At 48.3% G+C, this 21,648-nt stretch overlaps 1 protein-coding gene and 1 long non-coding RNA gene across 6 annotated transcripts; one reads left to right on the top strand and one right to left on the bottom strand.

Annotated features, from left to right (window-relative positions):
• Positions 1-603: 603 nt before the first annotated feature.
• Positions 604-9,658, bottom strand: LOC102547495 (uncharacterized). 5 transcript variants are annotated; one of them, XR_015634811.1, is made up of 6 exons: positions 9,578-9,658; positions 8,637-8,839; positions 7,744-7,846; positions 6,298-6,507; positions 4,764-4,828; positions 604-1,535 (listed from the first exon to the last, which is right to left on the bottom strand). It is a non-coding gene; the product is annotated as an uncharacterized LOC102547495 (long non-coding RNA). The 5 variants fall into 5 exon arrangements; XR_015634807.1 differs by lacking the exon at positions 7,744-7,846; XR_015634809.1 differs by lacking the exon at positions 7,744-7,846 and having other exon boundaries at positions 4,742-4,828.
• Positions 8,686-20,042, top strand: Hpd (4-hydroxyphenylpyruvate dioxygenase). The gene is given in 14 exon segments (NM_017233.2): positions 8,686-8,724; positions 8,835-8,861; positions 9,616-9,678; positions 9,992-10,096; positions 10,584-10,626; positions 10,773-10,855; positions 11,705-11,794; positions 13,815-13,918; positions 14,491-14,568; positions 15,895-16,057; positions 16,173-16,244; positions 17,783-17,905; positions 19,598-19,714; positions 19,790-20,042. Coding segments are annotated over 14 exon segments (1,182 nt in total). The 5' UTR covers positions 8,686-8,721; the 3' UTR covers positions 19,901-20,042.
• The last annotated feature ends 1,606 nt before the right edge of the window (positions 20,043-21,648 follow it).

Here is a 21,648-nt window from a genome sequence, read left to right on the forward strand (position 1 = left end):
CAAGCGCTCTACCACTGAGCTAAATCCCCAACCCACACAAACAAATTTAAATAGATCAAAAGAAATTTCTTTGGGCAAAAAGATAACGCCTACTCTGGAGGTTCACAAGTTTCCCACTGCCTGTGAATCTTCCCACGGTGACCACATTTGTTTAATGACTCTCAGACCCAGAACATTCCCAAACCCAATCTCTTCATCACTACCCTGGCAACCCCTAGCCTAGAGGTCATCACAGACACTTGGGAAAGCACAGCCCTCTTTAGACACACCCACTCACTGGCATTTCATTAAGGAGGGACCCTTGGATAGGCTGTTGTCTAAGCAGATGCTCTTAACCACTGAGCCATCTCTCCAGCCCTGTTGTCTTTTTTTTTAAATGATTTATTTATTTATGAATGTATATGAGTACATCATCACTGTCTTCAGACACACCAGAAGGGGACATCAGATCCCATTACAGATGGTTGTGAGCCACCACGTGGTTGCTGAGAATTGACCTCAGGACCTCTGCAAGAGCAGTCAGTGCTCTTAACCTCTGAGGCATCTCTCCAGCCCCAGTTGTTGTCTTTGTTTTTTGTTCTTGTAACCATGCAAACTGTTAGATGGATTTTGAAATTTATTTGTATTGTTTTTAGTTAACATGATGGGGCAGGGGATGATATACAAACCACTATACACATCCTAGCCTCTTGGAGCTACAGGTGACTGTGAACCAGATGATGGGGGTGCTGGGAATCGAACTCAGGACCTTTGAAAGAGCAGTTCACGCTCTTAACCACTTAAGCCATCTCTCCAGTCCCTTAAGTGGTTCTTCCCACTCCAACCTTCTGAGACAGGGTTTCGCTGTGTGGCCCAGGCTTCCTGGAACTGAGATATCTGACCCCCTCTGCCTCCTCAGTGCTGGATTTAAAGGCTCGAGTCACCACGCCCAGTTCCTCAGTTGCTTTAAATTAATTTCCTTCTTTTTTTTAAAGCAAAGACCTGCCATATAGCCCAGACTGGCCTCAAATTCACATAGAGCTTCTTGTCTCAGCCTCTCAGTGGCTGAGACGGAAGATATAATACCATCACGCACAGGCGAAACTGTGGGTTTCGATTTTTCAAAACCTACTTTAATAAGGATTCTTAACTGCCTTAACCTCCCTTCTAGCCCACCACCCACCAGTGGTAGTGGAAAAGAAAGGTTATTGGGACATGGGGGAAGTGGACCTGCTTAGAAATAGTTCTCTGGGGGTTGGGGATTTAGCTCAGTGGTAGAGCGCTTGCCTAGGAAGCGCAAGGTCCTGGGTTCGGTCCCCAGCTCCGAAAAAAAGAACCAAAAAAAAAAAAAAAAAAAAAAAAGAAAGAAAAAAAAAGAAATAGTTCTCTGGGGAGATTCCAATCTTCGTTGCCTGGATATCGGCAGTCCACTGGCAAACACCAACCACGAATCAGCAGCTGCAGACCAGCCCTTTAGGCAGACACCACACACCAATCAGCTGCGGCAGCAGGATCCAGAAGAAACTTCGAGGCTCCGCTGACAGATGGGCTGGATCCTGAGGAAGTGGCAAGAGGCAGTTGGAATATCTATCCCAAGACATTTTTGTTGAGTTACTCTCTACGAAGGCATGAGAGGCAAAGAACAGCAACGAGGTCCAGGGCCAACCAGTGCCAGAGACTGGCAAAGCAGTGCGAGGCGAACCAGCGTGGGAGCCTTTCTAAACACAACGCTTTTCATGCGTCTGCTTTAGTGAGACATCCTCTCACCTGTGTGTGCTTCAGCAAGACATCGTCATTAGGACCCTAGGCTCCAAAGAGACCAGAAATTTCCACTTCATGGAACGGATCTGCCTCTAAAGGCACTGTCTTTAGAAAACGTGCTAGAATAACCCTGCTGTTCTGGGGATGAAGGGACAGGGTTCCTGTGGCTGAGGTTAACCTTTAGCTCCTGATCCTCCTCCCTCTGCTTTTGGATTTCTGGGATGACTACTGGTGTACTCCATCACCGTGCAATGCCAGGGTTCAGACCAAGGGCTTTATGCAACCTGAGCCTTCTACCAACTAAGCCACAAGCCCCGTCCTCCTCCTCCTCCTCCTCCTCCTCCTCCTCCTCCTCCTCCTCCTCCTCCTCTTCTCCCTCCTCCTCCTCCTCTTCCTCCTCTTTGTAAAAGGCAGAAAAAAGAATGTGGCTGGCTGATCTAATGTCTTCTATTCTGCCTTGCCACTTTATTTCATACCCAAGGCTCGGTCTTCCTGGGTGTCCAACTTTAAAAAGGGAGTCACCATTTACAAACCCTCCTGCCCTCATGAGGAGACAAAGATCAGCAAGGGAAGTAACAATGTCTGGGGAGATGCTCCCGATGTAAAGCGCTCACTGAGCAAGTCTGCAGACCTGAGCCTGGATCCCCAGAAGCCATAGTGGGGCTCCAACCCCAGAGCTGTGCACCAAGAAAGGGGAATCCATTAATGCTCTCGGAGCAGCTAGCCTGGCTTACACAGCCTAGAAAAGGAGATTATTTATTTATTTATTTAATGTATGTGTGTACGCTGTTGCTGTCTTCAGACACACCAGAAGAGGGCATTGGATCCCATGACAGATGGTTGTGAGCCATTGTGTGGTTGCTGGGAACTGAACTCAGCACCTCAGTGACTTAACCACTGAGTCATCTCTCCAGCCAGAGATTCTTTTTCAAACAAGATGGACGGAAAGAACCAACACCAGAAAGTGTATGGGAGTGTTGACCCAGGGGTTGGGGATTTAGCTCAGTGGTAGAGCGCTTGCCTAGCAAGCGCAAGGCCCTGGGTTCGGTCCTCAGCTCCGAAAAAAAAAAAAGGAGTGTTGACCCATATCAGATTAACACATTGGAAGATGAAAGGGAGCCAAGGAAGGAGAGAGGGAGGGAGGGAGAGAGAGGGAAAAGAAACATGATTTGGAAGGAGGGATATATAAAATCTTTCATTGGTATAATTTAATTTTTAATTTTTTAAAAGATTTATTTATTTTTATTTATAGGAATACACTGCAGCTGTCTTCAGACACACCAGAAGAGGGCATCAGATCCCATTCCAGATGGTTGTGAGCCACCATGTGGTTGCTGAGATTTGAACTCAGGACCTCTAGAAGAGCAGTCAGTGCTCTTAACCGCTGAGCCGTCTCTCCAATCCTTAATTTTTAAGCATACATAATAATACATAATAAATAAAGGTAAGAATACATTTATTTATTTACCTATTTGTGTGTGTGTGTGTGTGTGTGTGTGTGTTCACATGCATGCACTCATGTGACACAGCACGAGAGCAGAGGTCCAAGGATAACCTGGGGGAGTTGGTGCTTTCCTCTGATTAAACTCCGGTCAATAGGTTTATTGACAAGGGCCTTTACCCACTGGGCCATCTCACCAGCCCATGGTGGACTTTTGAATAATGCTTACTTACACTGTGGGAAAGTTTAGCAGTTTCTCAAAATGACAGAACACTGCCCAGAGTGCATCAAGCCCTGGTTTCTATCCTCCCACGCTCCATATATGTATAAATATGTGTCAGCTAATGTGAGTTTATGTGCACCGTGTGTGTGCAGGAGGCTTCAGAGGTCATGGAGGGTGTCAGGGACAAGAATTCGAGGCAGTTGTGAGCTGCCCAGTAGATAGTAGGAAACTAACCAGGACCAGGGTCCTCTGCAAGAGCTTAGTAAGTTCTCGTTCTCTCTCTCTCTCTCTCTCTCTCTCTCTCTCTCTCTCTCTCTCTCTCTCTGTCTCTCTCTCTCTCTCTTTCTCCTCTCCTCTCCCTTTTAGGTTTTTTTTTTTTTTTGGACAAGATTTCTCTGTGTAGCTATGACTGTCCTGGGTCTCACTCTGTAGACCATGCTGACCTCAAATTCACAGAGATCCGCCTGCTTCTGCCTCCCCAGTGCTGGGATTAAAGGCTTGTTCCTCAACTGCCAGGCAAGCAGTAAATACTCTTACCCACTCTCCAGCCCCAATCTCTTGTACTTTAGAAACAAACAGAGTCTGCATACAACCAACTTAGAAAATCCCCAAATATATTAAGTTGAATGAAAAACTCATATTCCCAAGCCTATGTACTGGGTGATCTATCTACACGGTATTCTGGAAAAGTCAAGATAGAGGGTCGATTGTATGCATGTGGTGCACACACATACACACAGGCATATATACATATACATATAAGCATACATATACAATTAAAATGAGTGATAGATACGTAGATGGATGGATACATACATACATAGATAGATACATAGATAGATACATACATAGATTGATACATACATACATAGATGGATAGATAGATACATACATACATAGATTAAATAGATACACAGATACATAGATAGATACATACATACATACATACATAGATTAGATAGATACATAGATAGGTAGATAGATACATAGATTGATACATACATAGATACATAGATAGATAGATACAAACATACATAAATTAAATAGATACAGATACATAGATAGATACATACATACATAGATTAGATAGATACATAGATACATACATACATAGATTGATACATACATAGATACATAGATATATAGATACATACATACATACACAGATTAGATAGATACATAGATAGATAGATAGATAAATACACACACATACATACATACATACATACAAATATACATACACACACAGATAGATAGATACATAGAGGGTAATAAAGAGTTGTCACCAGGCATGGGGAGAGAGGAGGACTGGCATGGAAAAGTGGGTGAGAACATACCGGGGTCACCGAGTTGTTTTACCTTGACGGTGTGTGACATCACAGTAATGGTTGGAACTGAGCCCTGGTGAACAACGCCTTGGGGGTCTGTGAAGAAACAGTTACGTTCGATGTATGAGAGATGTTTATTCTCATTGGATGTCAGGACACGCTATAGAACTCGATCTGGCCGGTGCACCCTGAATCTGGCTTTCATGTTTTCCCAGATACAAACCTGTAGTTTATGACAGGCAACTGTATTTAAACTGGTCTGTCCTGAGAAAGTTCCGAGAAAAGGCTACTCTGTTATTAATATTTAGTATCGCTCATTGGCGTTTGTTTATGTGCTTTTCCCGTCATGTTTTTCTGAACCCACATAACCTTCCTCAGATCAATTGCTTTCTTTGCTACTGAAACTGAAGTAAGGCTGTCAACAGCATCAGACTTTAGCCCGCCCCATTCTTCCAGGTCCTCAGCTCCCAGGTTCTGCAGACGAGATCCGCACAGGTCCGTGAAAGTCAACAGTAACTGTATGTGTTTTCCAAGTTCAGAGCTGTGCGCTGAAAAGACTGAATTTCAACCTATGAAACTACGTTTCCATCAATAGGACACTCCCTGAAAGCCTTCTTTACAAAATCGTCAGGTCATGTAAATTAGGATGAAAATCGAGTGAGTACGATTTGTTGCAGAAGCAAAAAGATTAATCAGGTGTGCAGAGAAGGAAAGAGTGGAGACACCAAACCCAAGATGCTGGGGAAGATAGCGGTCGGGTGGCTCAGAGTCCTTGACAAGTTTTGTGCTTTGTAAAATTCATATCAACTAAAACAATAAAATTAAAACCACCCATTAGCAATTTGTATGGTGGTGATTTTCTTACATATATGGTAGCATGTTATATATGCCGTTCTGTGCCTTAAAAACAAGAGCTAGGGACTGGCATGATGGCTCAGCGGTTAAGAGCACTGACTGCACTTCCAGAGGTCCTGAGTTCAAATCCCAGCAACCACATGGTGGCTCACAACCATCTGTAATGAGATCTGATGCCCTCTTCTGCTGTGTCTGAAGACAGCTACAGTGTACTCATATACATAAAATGAGTAAATTAATTAGAAACAAAACAAAAAAAAAAAAACCCAAGAACCAGGCAGTGGTGGCACACAACTTTAATCCTAGCATTCAGGGGGCAGAGGCAGGCAGATCTCTGAGTTGGAGGCCAGCCTGGTCTACAGAGCAAGTTCCAAGACAGCCAGGGCTACACAGAGAAATCTGTCTTGGGGGTCGGGGTCGGGGGGAAGAGCCTAGTTGGAAGAGCCTAGTTTCTTGGGCAATACTTCTGGAACCTACCCCTTACCACAGGGTCGAATCAAGAGCAGTAATAGTCACATCCAACCATCACTAATCTGATGCCAAACTGAATACAGCTAGACTAGGGAGCTTCAGGAAGAAACGAGAGGGTTCCTTCCCTAGCCTCTTCCCAAAGATGGATAAGTATCTAGTAGTATATTCAGGATATGACTGAGACACATCATGTTTCTGAAAGGGAAGTCCAGAGGGGACAGGAGATACACCGTCATTACCTGTGCCCAGCTGGGCCAGATGTCTGCCACTCCAGCCTTCTGAATCCCAAGGCTGCTCACGATGTGCTTGCTGGATTTGGGAAAGCCTGGCCTTCTGCCTAGGATAGATGCCAGGCCAGGCTCCAGCAGCAGGGGGTTGAGTTGGTCACAGCAAACAAAGGACAAGATGTTCTTGCTGGCCAGAGCAGTGGAGTAGTGGATGGCCTTCTCCTAGTAAAGAGTCATCCAGGAGGGGCAAGAATAAGGGACAAGACCACCTATCCTGCCTCCAGAACTGCCCCAAATATAGAGATTTAACAACGGAAAAACTAATGTCTGGAGTGGACAGATAAGACTCAAGTTCAGGGGGCTAGAGCAGTGGCTCAGAGGTTAGGAGCACTGGCTGCTCTTCCAGAGGTCCTGAGTTCAAATCCCAGAAACCATATGGTGGTTCACAACCATCTGTAATGGGATCTGATGCCCTCTTCTGGTGTGTATGAGGACAGCAACAGTGTACTCATATAATAAAATAAATAAATAAATAAATAAATAAATAAATAAATCTTTAAAAGTTCAGAATCAGACCAGAGTTTTGTTCTGTTCCCACCAGCGACTTATAAGACATGTTTGCTCCATTTCCACAACTTCGTGTGTGTGTGTGTGTGTTTGTGTGTGTTTATGTGTGAGAGTGAGTGTGAATGTATGTGTGTTTGTTTGTGTGTGTGAGTGTATGTGTGTTTGTGTGTGAGTGTATGTGTGTTTGTGTGTGAGTGTATGTGTGTTTGTGTGTGTGTGTGAGGGTGAGTGTATGTGTGTGTGTTTGTGTGTGTGTGTATGTGTGTGTGTGGTGTGTGTGTGTAGTGTGAGATGTGTCTGCACATGTAGGTGGTGGTCAGAGGACAGCCACAGATGTTCCAGGCACTGTCCACCCAGTTTTTTAAGACTAGAGTCTCTGGCCTGTAACTCAGGGATCCTCTCCTGTTCCCACCTCCCCAGTGCTGAGATTAAAAGTGCTCACCTCAGGTCCTCATGCTTGCTAGGCAAGCACTTTGCCAACAATTATCTCCCTGGCCCAGTCTCCCCATTTTACTGGCAGGGATAACAGAATACTTCCCTTTTTGGGGTGGGCAGGGGTTGGTTGAGACAGGGTCTCACTATGTAGACCAACCCTCGAACGCACAAAGTTCTGAGCCTAACGTCATACACCAACATGCCTTAGCATTACAAGAAAGTTTGGAAGTATGGGCCCTGAGCTTAGAGTAAGCTAGCTCATTCGGCCACTCTGCACGGTCTGGAAAAGTCCTCTGGCCTGAGCCCTCGACTAGTCTTTCCACTGTCAACCAGCAACAAGAGGGTTTGGGTTCTGGTGTGGAGTCAGAGTGAAGAGAGGGTGTGGGAGTGTTATCCTAGAGCCCTTGGGTAAACACCAGCTGTTACCAGTTCGCCTTCCTAGGAAGTAAGACTCACAGGTTTGAATGAAGGGTCCCAGGCCTTTCGCCCCTACAAAGATATCAGTTCTCAACCGTCTGCGGTGCTAAGAGCCTGGGGCAGTCATCAAGCCATAACTCCCCTGTAATAAATACTTAGGTTATAGCTTGGGCCAGAGCTCTGCTTCTTTACCACCCCCACCTCAGCTGTCGAGGTGTAACTACTACTCACAAATGACACAAATAGAATGGTACCATGATCCGGCACCCGTTCCGAAGACGGCATCTCAAGGATGCCCCTCCATTCGGTCCCCCACCATGCGGCCCCCTCCCCTTTTCTAAGACAAAGATATTATTGTATACCCCTGACTTGGCTAGCCGGGCTCTCTCTCACTATGAAGACCAGGCTGAACTTGAACTGTGGGAATCCTCCTGCCTGACCTTCTGTGGAGCTGGGATGACCGACATGTATCTCCACCCCTGGCTGGCTGTTGTTCCCATTTTATAGATGAGGAAACTGTGGCTCCCAGGCTTGGCGACTCTCCACCCTTGTACCCCTGTCTCTAATGACCACGGCACACGACCCTTCACCCTAAACATAATCTAGGTGTTTGCTTTGCTGACCCAGCTAATTCCCCCAGAAGCAGGTATTCCCCTGGCCACGAAAGCTGGCTTTGCTTTCAGAGTTTTGAATCTACATGGCAAAGATCACAGTCTCGCTCCCGGGGTCTTAGAAAGCATGCACCCTTGGCTTTTTGCCCTGGCTCTGCTCTCCTGGTCTGTGAACTGTGAACTGAGGTATCTCACTCTCCCTCTGAGTCTGGCACCATTAACGCACCCACAGGGCTGACTCAGAGATTCCCAAACCTAGGATCACTCAGGATTAGCTCAGCTCCCCACCCCCAGGAAGGCCAGGTCAGGGGCGGGCCCTACCTTGCAGGGTGGTAAATATTCTGTCCATCAGCTTCCCAGGCCTCTTGTCCCAGTACTCCTGGTAGAGGTCTGACCACCATCAACCATGGTAAGTCTGTCCGGGCCTAGGTGGTCTCCCTGTGAGTACTGACCCACGGTGACTGTTCAAGATCTCCCTTTGTCATAACCTCTCCTTGTGCTTCCCCCTTTCTCTGCCAGACAACCTACAGCAACAAAGGACCAAAGGTAAGCCGGAGCAGAAATCCAGGTTCTCTGTCTAGGGGGAGGACAAGGTGTCAACACAGGAAAAAATGTCAGTGGGTGTGAGACACTTAGGCCTGCAAACTCAAATTCATCCCTGCCATCCACTCCGATGGACGGAGCTGGGCTCAATCTTGGCTTCCTGAGGGAGCCCCTTCCTAAATGCCTGGCGATCTCTTTTTTTTTTTTTTTTTTCTTTTCTTTTTTTTTTTTTTCCGGAGCTGGGGACCGAACCCAGGGCCTTGCGCTTGCTAGGCAAGTGCTCTACCACTGAGCTAAATCCCCAACCCCACCTGGCGATCTCTTAAACCTGGTCAAATCCCTTCTATGGTCTACTGTACACCCATACTGTTCTCACGGAAGGCTATTTGCTTCTGTGAACCCTGGGAGGGCCTCCTGTGGGGAACTTCCCAATTCTGAACCCTCAAGGGGCTCAAATCCTATAACAAGAAATAACTAGGGGTTGGGGATTTAGCTCAGTGGTAGAGCGCTTGCCTAGGAAGCGCAAGGCCCTGGGTTCGGTCCCCAGCTCCGAAAAAAAGAACCAAAAAAAAAAAAAAAAAAAAAAAAAAAGAAATAACTAGTCTCTTAGGAGACTAGTTAAAGACAGGAGTGCAGGGGGTAGCTGGGGGGCGGGGGGATGAGGAACATTCTCTTAGGCTCTGGGCTTCAGGCTAGGGTTAGGTGACGAGGTAACCTACTTCCAGGAATTCAACTTCACCCTTCTTCCTTCCTACAGCCTGAGAGAGGCCGGTTCCTCCATTTCCACTCTGTGACCTTCTGGGTTGGCAACGCCAAGCAGGTAGAAAGGTTGGAACAGGCAGGGGACAAACCAAAGGGCCTCCTTAAGGGGGCTGGACCCAGCTGGAACTGGGATTGGCTAGTTCGAGGGGAGGATCCAGGCCGGGCTAGGACTGGCACTTTGGAACCTCATTACACAATCAGAACCACAGACCCCAGCAAGGACCTTGCAGAGGGAGGAGAGAGCTGCTGTTCTTTCTGGGAGGGTCTCCGAACGATGAACCAGAGAGCAGACAGAAGACTGGGGCTCCCTTCTAGGGATCTCCAGGCTGGTTCTCACAAACCCCTGAGCCCCTTGCCGCTTCCTCATCCAGGCTGCCTCCTTCTATTGCAACAAGATGGGCTTCGAACCGCTGGCCTACAAGGGCCTGGAGACGGGCTCCCGGGAGGTGGTCAGTCATGTCATCAAGCAAGGGAAAGTGAGTACACATCCAGGCGACTTGGTGATGCGGACACCAGTGTGTTCAGGATGGGATGTGTTATTGTGTCAGGACACACACCTAGCTGGTTCCAAGATGTACGGCTGAGCTGCCACTGACCCATGACGCAGCAGGCCGCAGGAATCTCCCTGGTTTCCCTTCCCTTCTCAAACACACCCAGCATTGGATCCATAGACGCTCACAGAACCTAGGATGTCGGGAAGGGCCTTTAAATGGTCTCTGGTCCGTGAGGTTGCTGGAGCCTTCTAGGTACCAACCACTGGGAACCCAGTGTGGGAATACTGGGGAAAGCCCCAAGCTTTGAGGATCAGGGTGCAGTTGCAGCAGAAAAGGAACCGGAACACGTGATTCGGGGATTCTGAATGGTGGAGCCTTGTGTCCCATAGAGCATGCTGGGAAGATGGAGGGCGGGCCCTTTTTCACCCTCTCCTGGCCACCCAGCTCATCCCCCTTGTCCCCTTTTTAGATTGTGTTTGTTCTCTGCTCTGCTCTCAATCCCTGGAACAAAGGTGAGGGCATCCCATTGGGGTCAGCATGACTCTGACATTTGCATGGGGCCATGGGTTGGGGCAAGGGTGAGGCCGGAGCCCTGGAGGGGCTGGGACCGGGATAAAGACTAGAAACTCCCCTGCCTGCATTCTTCTGACGACCACAGAGATGGGTGACCACCTGGTGAAGCATGGTGATGGCGTAAAGGACATCGCATTCGAGGTGGAAGACTGTGAACACATTGTGCAGGTGAGAGACACTTGGACCGAGGCAGCGCGCCTCTGCCCGCTAGGATCCCCCACCAGGCAGAACCGGATGCAGCGCAGCCATGGCCACGTCTGAGTTCCACTGACACGTGCCCTGCCCCCTCCTGTGTGTCTGCTCTGTGAGCCTCTTGCCCACATCTGAAAACTGGGGACAGCCGCTGCCTCACTAAAAGCGTGCAAAGAAATAGACTGAAACGATCCTGTTTGGAGCATGGGGTCCTCAAAAACAAGCCATGGTGATCCCTACTCGGAGTCTCGGTGGAAAGATGAGGAATTCAAAGTCGTCCTCAGCTATGTTAAATTCGAGGCTAGCCTAGGCTACATGAGATTGCAACTTGAAAAAGAGTTTCCTTGTTTCTGAGTTGGGCTCAGTGGTAGCGCACTTCTCTAACATGCATCCCTTGCTGCGCGCTCAACAGAAGGAAAAGGAAGCTTGGGGCTGTGTGATTTTTGAGTACATGACTTATCTTCTCTGTGCGTATTTCCTCTCCTATGGAATGGAGATGAAAACTCCACCCCTGTGTAATTTCACTGCCAGGACTTGAGAGATTAGCCCCTAGAATCGTGCCTGGCACAGGGTACGAGCACTTCATGCGACGACTGAGCTCCTGCTAAGAAAACACGCAAACCCGTTCTCAGAGCGCCTGACATACTAGATGCTCAATTAACGGCAGTTCATATTTTTGCTGTGTGACCACTCCTTTTCTAAGAGGGGGATCTGAGGAGTGGAGAGAGAGCTGGTTCAAAGAGTCAGTTGGCAGAGGCAGGATACACACGACTCCGTGCTTTATCTCCAGCCCTCACCATTCTCCTCACTCCGTCTCCCACACAGAAAGCCCGAGAACGGGGCGCTAAAATTGTACGGGAGCCATGGGTGGAGGAAGACAAATTCGGGAAGGTGAAGTTCGCTGTGCTGCAGACGGTGAGTGAACACTGAGGTCCCACCAGGAGACACCAGGGCCCCTCCCCCAGCAACCTACCCATTATACCTGCCTATTCGCATGTCTCCAATCCGATCCAGCCTTCCCCAAGCCTAGCCTTTAATGATGCTTGGTGGGTGCACAGAGGATTCTGGGAGATATCAGGTATCTTCCCTGGTGGAAAAAACAGTTTGGGGATATACGCTTCAGTGAGGGTGCGGGCTTTAAGAAAAAGTAGAGGAGTTGGGGGTTTAGCTCAGTGGTAGAGCGCTTGCCTAGGAAGCGCAAGGCCCTGGGTTCGGTCCCCAGCTCCGAAAAAAAGAACCAAAAAAAAAAAAAAAAGAAAGAAAAAGAAAAAGGAGAGCAGTGGTGTCTGAGGAAGTCAGACTCCACAGTAGCTTGGGGTCTCTGAGCAAGGACTGGAACGGGACATCTCATGTGACCTGGACGCATGCTGAATCTCCCACCATCTCTCAGCTACACCACTCCTTCTGTCTGGAAAGCACGTAGGAGGGCAATATGATCCACACAGGGGCAGCAAGTCTGTGAGACCGTCACAAGTCCCACTTCCTCAAAGTTATACTCAATGTAAAGATTGCTAAAATTGGCCCAGTTGAGGACCTGTAATCTCAGCACCTGGGAGGCTGCGGCAGGAGGATCATAAATGCAAGGCACTTAGGCTCCAGCCCAGCCTGGGGAACTCCAGGAGACTCTCTTGAGACTCGGTCTCAAAATCCAGATAGGGAAAAGAGGGTGGGAAGCTGAGATAGTGCAGTGGGTGAAGGGCTTGCTGTGCAAACCTGGGGTCCTGAGTTCAAATCTCTAGTACCTGTGTAAAATGCTGGACACAGCAGTGCACGCCTGTTACCCAGCATGTGGGGTGAGGGGGCTGACACAGGGAAATCTCTGGAACTTAGTGGCCAGCAAGCCTAGAATCAAAGAGCTGCAGGTTCAAAAAAAAAAAAAATATGCTGTCTCAAAAAAAAATAAGGTGGAAAAAGATTACAAAACACCAGCATCAACCTCTGACCCCTACATTTGGGTGCACACACACACCCACACACAAATAAAATTTTAAAGAGATAAAATATTTTTAAGAACTTAAAAGAGAGGGGGCTGGAGAGATGGCTCAGTGGTGAAGAGCACTGACTGCTCTTCCAGAGGTCCTGAGTTCAATTCCCAGCAACCACATGGTGGCTCACAACCATCTGTAATGAGATCTGATGCCCTCTTCTGGTGTCTGAAGACAGTGACAATGTACCCACATACATGAAATAAATAAATCTTAAATAAATAAATAAATAAATAAATAACTTAAAAGAGCCAGGTGGCAACGAGGGCGCACACCTTTAATCCCAGCACTCAGGAAGCAGGGGCAGGTGGATCCCTGGATTTGAGGCCAGCCTGGTTTACACAGCGAGTTCCAGGACAGCCAGGGCTACACAGAGAAACCCTGTCTCATAAAAACAAAACAAAAAAAGGAAGTTAAAAGAGGGTTTGGATACAAGTCAGTGGTAGAAGACTTGCCTAGCATTCAGAAAGCCCTGTGTGTTTAGTAGGGAAAAACCCCAAGATTTAAAAAGGCTTCTTCCCTCCAGTAGAACGTAATCCAATGCTTTTACCTACTTCATTTTACTGAGCACCTACTATGTACTGGGTACTGAGCTGCCTGCTAAGGATACTTATGAAGAGCAAAAGCCACCCTGCTTGCAGTGTCAGCACCTGGGAAGCTGAGGCAGGAGGATGATCTCCATGAGTTTTGATCCAGCTTGGCCTACATAGACTCGATCTCAAGCATAAATAAAGCCACGAGGACGGAAACAGCATCCCTGTATCACAGTTTCTGATCCCGCAGGCAGGCTCCCAAGCAAAACGGCAGGTAGTCGAACATTCCAGAAAAAGATTGCCCACTGAGTTAGGGTCAGCCTCACGGTGGAACTCACGGCTGTGCTGGTGCTGAGAGGAGTGGGGCCTTGCTAGGGTGGGGGCTTCCCCCTGACCCCAGCTGCTTCCCACCCCCAGTATGGAGATACCACGCACACCCTGGTGGAGAAGATCAACTACACCGGTCGTTTCTTACCTGGATTCGAGGCCCCAACATACAAGGACACCCTACTTCCAAAACTGTGAGTGTCCCTCGGTGTGGGAGTGGTAGAAAGGGATGGCCTCTTCCCACTCTGTGTAATGGGCTTCTCTGGTGGACGGGAACATCTGTGAGCATCTGGTGGGAAACTCTGGGAGGCGGGACAGGCACCAAGCCGAGGCATAGAAGATGAAGGCTGGGGCCTCCAGGCAAACTGCCTGGGTTCACCTGAAGCTCTATCATTTCCTAACCATTTAACCTTGTGCAGGCGCCCACCCCCACCCCTCCGTTCGTGTCTCTGTGTCATCATAAGATGGGGCTGGTAGCCAGGTGTGGTGGTGCATGTCTTTAGTCAACCTTGGAAGGCAGAGGCAGCCCAGTCTCTGTGAGTTGGAGGCCAGCCTGGTCTACAGAGTGAGCCTCTGTTTTGAAAAAAAAAAAACAAAAAACCAAAGAACAAAACAAAAGAGACTTCGTAACAGCTGTCCGGTTAACTGTGACCAATGCACAGCAGGGCTACTGCTCCCTCTGAGCTACTGATATAGATAAAGGGTTCAGGGAATGGAAAGACTTGGGGGCTAGCCTTCTCACCTTCCAACTCCTTCCCTCCTCTAGACCCAGCTGTAACCTGGAGATCATCGACCATATTGTAGGCAACCAGCCCGACCAGGAAATGGAGTCTGCCTCAGAATGGTGAGTCCCTGGCCTGCCCCGCTCTGTCACAGGAGCCAGTCCCTCTTGCCAGACCTACTTGCTTTTTTGTGTTTTTATTTCATTTTTTTTTTTTTTTTTGCCGTGTGCTTACACGTGAGGTTGTGGACAGCCCATGTGGGGAGGCCAGAGAACAGTTGGCAAGAGTTTGGGTCTCTGTGCCCACCACACGCACAGGTGCTGGGGATAGACCCAGGTCATCGGGCAAGCACCTCCATCCACCTGACCCCCTCCCCAGCCCCCGCCTCCCCAGCTCTTAAACTGAAGAGGAAAATCAGCATGAGGTGGTGGGAGGCTAACCTGAGGTTACAGATTCATGGATTCACTGTGAAATGCTCACCTAATCCTCATCAAGGAGTCCCACAGCCTACCTGAGTCAGTTTATTATTGTGAAAGGCCATTAAGAATTAACAGACCTGATCCTGAGAAAGATACAGTCAAACGTACTTGTCTGTCTGTCTATCATCTATCTACCTATCACATCTATCTATCTATCTATCTATCTATCTATCTATCTATCTATCTATCTATCTATCTATCCTTTGAGACAGGTTTCCTGGCTATCCTGGAACTCATCTATCTACCTATCACATCTGTCTGTCTGTCTGTCTGTCTACCTATCTATCTATTCTTTGGGACAAGGTTTCCTGGCTATCCTGGAACTCACTATGTAGACCAGGCTGGCCTTGAACTCACAGAAATCTGCCAGCCTCTATCTCTTAAGTACTGGGACTAAACGTGTGCACCACCACACTTGTCACCCCAAAGGAAGTTTTATAGCAAACCTACTCCCTTGAGAACAGACCTAATCCCTGAGAGAAGACTCTTGAGAATTACCCCAACTACTGAGAACTAACCCACTCATACACGGCAAAACCACTCCTTGCCCCACATTAACCTAGTTAACCTGGAACATTAACTTGGCACAGCTGAGCCAGCTACGAAAGCAGTCTACTACTGAGCTAAAACCCAGCCTCTTAGGAGTCCTAGATGTTCAAAACATCACAGTGGCATTTAAACGCGTTCGGGAGCACATTTGAGCTATAGAGTTGTACCAGCATCGCCCTAATCTAAGTCAGAAGCAAACACCTGACCCTTTGGGAGCACCAGGTTCCCATCTGTATCTTGTTACAAGACACGTGCCTTCTGCCTAAAAGAAAATTGTCAAAAGTACTAATCTATGATGTGTGTGATGTCACTTCTTGGGATCCTGCGTAATGGATATATGCTCAATGGTGGACATGGAGGAGGGTGGGGAGCTCTCAGTTCCACGGGCACTCAGGGGTGTCTCCCCTGGCCGCTTTGCAGGTACCTGAAAAACCTGCAGTTCCACCGGTTCTGGTCTGTAGACGACACACAGGTGCACACGGAGTATAGCTCTCTGCGCTCCATCGTGGTGGCCAACTATGAGGAGTCCATCAAAATGCCCATTAATGAACCAGCCCCGGGCAGGAAGAAGTCTCAGATCCAGGTGGGGTAGGAGACAATAGGGAAGGCGGCTTGCGGGCTCTAAGGGGGCAGAGGTCAGAGTGATGAACGATATATGGTCAAATGGATAAATGGTAATGGTCTCCTTTGTTTCTCAGGAATATGTGGACTATAATGGGGGTGCTGGGGTCCAGCACATCGCTCTCAGGACCGAAGACATCATCACAACGGTTAGAACCCTGTTTCTGGCTCAAGTGCCCTCTGTATCACTTGGCAGGGACAGTCTCTGCCAAGTGGAGTGGCAGGTGGTGGCAGTTCCCCTGGAAGGATGGCAGGGTTTCCCTTCCAGCTCTTGCAAACTCACAGTTTGCTGAAGAAGTTCATTCTGCAGAACCATCCACTCCCAAGAGTAAGCAAGCCTGAACGCTGGTCCAGGTTCTGCCGGTGCTTTGCTGTGTGCCCCCAGGAGACTCAGTGCCTTCTCTGGGCTTCAGTGTGCCTCTCTCTAAAAATAAGATTAGACTACAAGATTACCTGTGTCTTTTAGTCAGATTAAGAATGTTTTGTCGGGGGGCTGGGGATTTAGCTCAGTGGTAGAGCGCTTACCTAGGAAGCGCAAGGCCCTGGGTTCGATCCCCAGCTCCGAAAAAAAGAACCAAAAAAAAAAAAAAAAAAAAAAAGAATGTTTTGTCCATGGATGCAACCTTCAAGGAAGATAATTCAGTCCTGGTCTGAAGGACAGACAGACAGTGTGTGTGGTATAAAAACTGTGGGGAAAAGCTGGGGAGTGAGAGAGACTGGAAGACAAGGCATACCATATCTAAACAGGCTGATCAGAGGGCGTTGTCTTACTCAGAGTTTCTGTTGCTGTGAAGAAACTCTGTGAGCAAAGCAAGTTGAGGAACAAAGGGTTTATTGAGCTTACAATGAACTCATCACTGTTTATCACTGAAGGAAGTCAGGACAGGAACAGAAGCAGGGCAGCAACTTGGAGACAGGAGTGAATGCAGGGGCCATGGAGGGATGCTGCTTACTGGCTTGCTCCCCATGGCTTGCCCGGTCTGCTTTTTTCTATACCTCAGGACCTCCAGCCCAGGATGGCATCACTCTCGATGGGCTGGGCCCTCTGCCATCAATCACTAATTAAGACAACACCCTGCAGGCTTGTTCACAGTCCCATCCTAGGGAGGTATTGTCTCAGTTGAGGCTCCCTCTTCGCTAATGTCACCGGCCTGTGTCAGGTTGACATAAGTCTAACCAGGACGGAGGGCCACATGAGGAAGGCATTTGAGAAGAGATGTATACAGAAAATGGGGAGGGTACCCCAGGCAGAAGGGACCATCCAGACAGAGATGAGAAAGCCAGGAAGGTTAGAGAGGCAGCGAGAAGGGTGTGGCTCAGACAGAACAAGGGAGGGAGACAGGAAGAGGTGGTAAAGGCCGCAGACGCCACCTTAAATTTCGACACTGACCTGTGACATCATCATGGGCTAGGCAGAAAAGAGGCACACTTGATTTATGTCACTCCAGCTGCTATACTGAGATAGATACAAATGCTTGCCTCAGTTTCCCCAGCAGCACACAGTACACGTTCTATAAGTGAGAGCAATCGTAGTATTCTGTGGAGTGAAGAAAGAGACAAAAAGGGAGAAGGTCATGTGGCATCCTGACAGAGCTTGGACAGGGACTCGGCCACCTCCTGCCCTCGAGGCTCCTCTGGGCTATAGTAGTTGAACAAACTAACTGACCTTGACCCTGCTCCATGACAGATCCGCCACTTGAGGGAACGAGGCATGGAGTTCTTGGCTGTCCCGTCTTCTTACTACAGACTGCTTCGGGAGAATCTCAAGACCTCCAAGATCCAAGTGAAGGAGAACATGGATGTCTTGGAGGTGGGGCCCTGCTCGACGCTTAGCCAGAAGAACGTGAACCCTGAGTTCACAGGGACACACACGCGCACACACACACACACACACACACACACACCGAAAACCCACACAAGATCCCAGCCGGCATGGGAGTTGCATACTGGAATGGGGGAACAGGGATATCAGAGATGAGAGACAGAGTTGGGACCATGCAGAAAATTGAAGCGGACCACTTGAGGAGGAACTGAGAAAGACTGATGGCTGACTTGAATTGAAATCTGTATGTACCTGGAGAGCTAGGCAAAGAGTCACAGCAAAGAGAATATAGTATGCAGAGGTCCTGATTCCCACACAGCCTTCAAGTGTGTGAGAGACAGGAAGAAGGGTACATCTGAAGTGTGACAGAGGTCAGGCAGCTTGTCTGAGGACAGCAGTTCTCTTATTATATTTAAGGACACTGTAGCTGCCTCAGGCATACCAGAAGAGGGCACTGGACCCCATTACAGATGGCTGTGAGCCACCATGTGCTTGCTGGGAATTGAACTCAGGACCTCTGGAAGAGCAGTCAGTGCTCTTAACCACTGAGTCATCTCTCCAGCAGAGGCTAGCTAACAGCCATTTATGACCTTGGTTTTGTTTGTTTGCTTTTCTCTACTTTGGCTAGAAACCATTGGGAGGCTTCTTCATTTTGTTTTATTAACTTAAGAAATTGGGCTTTTGGGTTGGGGATTTGGCTCAGTGGTAGAGCGCTTACCTAGGAATTGCAAGGTCCTGGGTTCGGTCCCCAGCCCCGAAAAAAAAAAAAAAGAAGAAGAAAAGAAAAGAAGAAATTGGGCTTTTTTTTTTTTTAAAGATTTATTTTATTTATTATATATAAGTACACTGTAGCTGTCTTCAGATACACCAGAAGAGGGCATCGGATCTCTTTACAGATGGTTGTGAGCCACCATGTGGTTGCTGGGAATTGAACTCATGACCTCTGGAAGAACAGTCGGGTGTTCTTGACCACTGAGCCATCTCTCCAGCCCTGGGCTTTTTTTTTGTTTGTTTGTTTTTTTGTTGGTTTGTTTTGTTTGAGGCAGGGTTTCTCTGTGTAGCCCTGGCTGTCCTGGAACTCAAGAGATTCACCTGCCTCTGCCTCCAGGTCATGTGACCTATGTTAACTTTTCAGCGTTTGAGACAAGGTCTCACTGAATACACCTTGGCTGGCCAGGAATCACTTTGTAGACCCGGCTGGCCCGGGTAGATATCATGAGTGTGTGTCTCTGTGTGTGACTAGACCATGTGCTTGAGGAGGCCGAAGGAGGGTGTGGATCCTCTCCATCTGGAGTTATAAATGGCTGAAAGCTGCCCATAGTCAAATCCTCAGCAAGAGTAGCAAATGCTCTTACCCGCGGCGTGTTTAGCATTCTGAGAAACTCCCAGGCTGTTTTTCCAAAGTAGACGCAGCATTTTTATACATTCTCCTCGGCAACAGAGAAGAAAGTCCCCACTTCCACTGAGTGACATCTGATCAGACCAGAGCCCCAAGCTGGAATGGCCATGGGGGAAGCTTAGGCAGGATAGTCAGTCTGGGGACATATTTGCAGAAAGTTGGAACTGCTAGAAAAAGGAGTCTTTTATTGGCTTTGGCGCAGGAAACTTGGTGGTGTAGGATTCGGATCGTACAAGGGTCAGTTCGCTTCCCTTTAACAGAACCCACTGTCTTCCTCCCAGGAGCTAAAAATCCTGGTAGACTACGATGAGAAAGGCTACCTCCTACAGATCTTCACCAAGCCCATGCAGGACCGGCCCACGCTCTTCTTGGAAGTCATCCAACGCCACAACCACCAGGTACAGCCTGCACCCAACAGGTAGCACCAACTGCTTGCTAAGTTTCCAGCTCATACTTGCCTTCTATCGCCACAGGGCTTTGGAGCAGGTAACTTCAACTCTCTGTTCAAAGCTTTCGAAGAGGAGCAAGCCCTACGGGGTAACCTCACTGACCTGGAGACCAACGGTGTGAGGTCTGGAATGTAAGCTCCACCCACACCCAGACCGCGCAAGGCGCTGGACAAGTCAATCAGCTCCAACTGGCTGAAAGGCTGGACCTCAGGGCTCCACCCACACCATGGCCACGCCCCCTCTACGGCAAGGCTTCTCCTGATCCGTTTCGAGTAAAGATGCCTTCCCAGATCCAAGGCTGTGTCTTGTGTTTGGGCCCCGTGAGGGACAGTGGCGCCACTTAGCCGCCAGGGGGAGACCAAGACCGCTGAGCTGCCTGAGGCCTCTGTGTGGGGATTGCAGGTTCAGGGTGCAAGGAACTTTACTAAGTGGGACCCTTCTGGCAAGACCCACCCTAGAAAGATAAGACTGGGCCCTGAGGTCGGGTGGAATGTGGCAGCGTTTCCTCTGATGGCTTTAAAAACCTTTAAAGATGGGCCCTCCTTAATGTCGTCACTCAGAACACATGAAAGAGGTCAAGGGACTTTTAAGGTTGGCAGCCTTCTTCAGCAATCACAGGGCATGGTTGCTCGTGGTGTACAGGGTAGAGCCGAGACCCGAGTGTTCTGAGCTTCTCGCCTCCTGCCTTGCATCCTGAGTGTGGTAGTCACCAGTGCCCCAAACCCCACCACAGCTGCATTTCCTCACACCTTATGATACTCAAATGGAAAATATATATATATATATACACAGATATATGTATAATATATTATATATATGTATATGGCAATCAGGACAGGAGAAGGGTAGAAGGGTTAATGGTTGGAAAGCTGTTGGATTTCTTCAAAACCCTAGGGGTGCAGCTCAGGGACACAGCGTACCCCACCACACAAGAAGTCCTATCATCAACAGCAGGGACAGAGTGGGGTGACTTTGGTTCCCTTTTCCTTTTGCTTTAGTCTTATACCCTTCCCTAAGCATCAATCAACTTAAAAGTAGGTTCACTGAGAGGGGGTAGGTGGTGGAGGTCTGAGTGTGTAGACCAGGCTGACCTGGAACTTGCTATGTAGACCAGGTTGACCTGGAACTTGCTATGTAGACCAGGCTGACCTGGAACTTGCTATGTAGATCAGGCTAACCTGGAACTCTAGTTTGGCTTGCCTCTGTGTCCATCTCCCAGAGGGCTGGGACTCAAGGGGTTTGGCACCACACCATGGCAAAAAGTAGGCACACTTTGATCTCCATAAGGAAAAAAGAAATATTCAAAACAGTATCAGTATCATGGGTTGGGGGGGTCGTCTAGATGGTTTCTTTTTGGGTTTGTTTTGTATTTTCCAAATAGAGGTGAAAAAAAAAAAAACAGGGCTTCTAAGATCATGAATTTAAGAACCTGGAAAAATACGTTGGATCTGGTGGTGCACGCTTGTGATCAATCCCAGCACTCCAGAGGAAGAGGCAGGAGAATGAGATGTTCGGGACAGTCTCCACGATGTGCTGAGATTCAAAACAAAACAAAAACAAAGAACGTAGGAGAAAGGAAAGAGGGATCAGGCTGCAACCCATGCAAAACACCTCCCTATTTCCATGGTTCATGCAAAAAAAAAAAAAAAAAATCACTTAGATGGATGCAGCCTACAGCTTGTGGGCCACATCTGGACATACTTTGTCTGTATGAATTTAAACGAAAGACTCAGTATTTTTTGCTGTTTTGTTTTGGGTGGTTGTTTAGAGACAGTTGTGAAGCCCTGGTTGGCCAGATCAGAACTGTCCATGTAGAGACCAGGCTGCTCAGAAACTCGCCCCGCCCCACTGGATTTGCCTTGCAGAAGCTGCAATTAAATGCT

This window comes from Rattus norvegicus, chromosome 12, assembly GCF_021556685.1.
Source record: "Rattus norvegicus strain SHRSP/BbbUtx chromosome 12, alternate assembly SHRSP_T2T, whole genome shotgun sequence".
In the NCBI taxonomy this organism is placed as follows: Eukaryota; Metazoa; Chordata; class Mammalia; order Rodentia; family Muridae; genus Rattus; species Rattus norvegicus.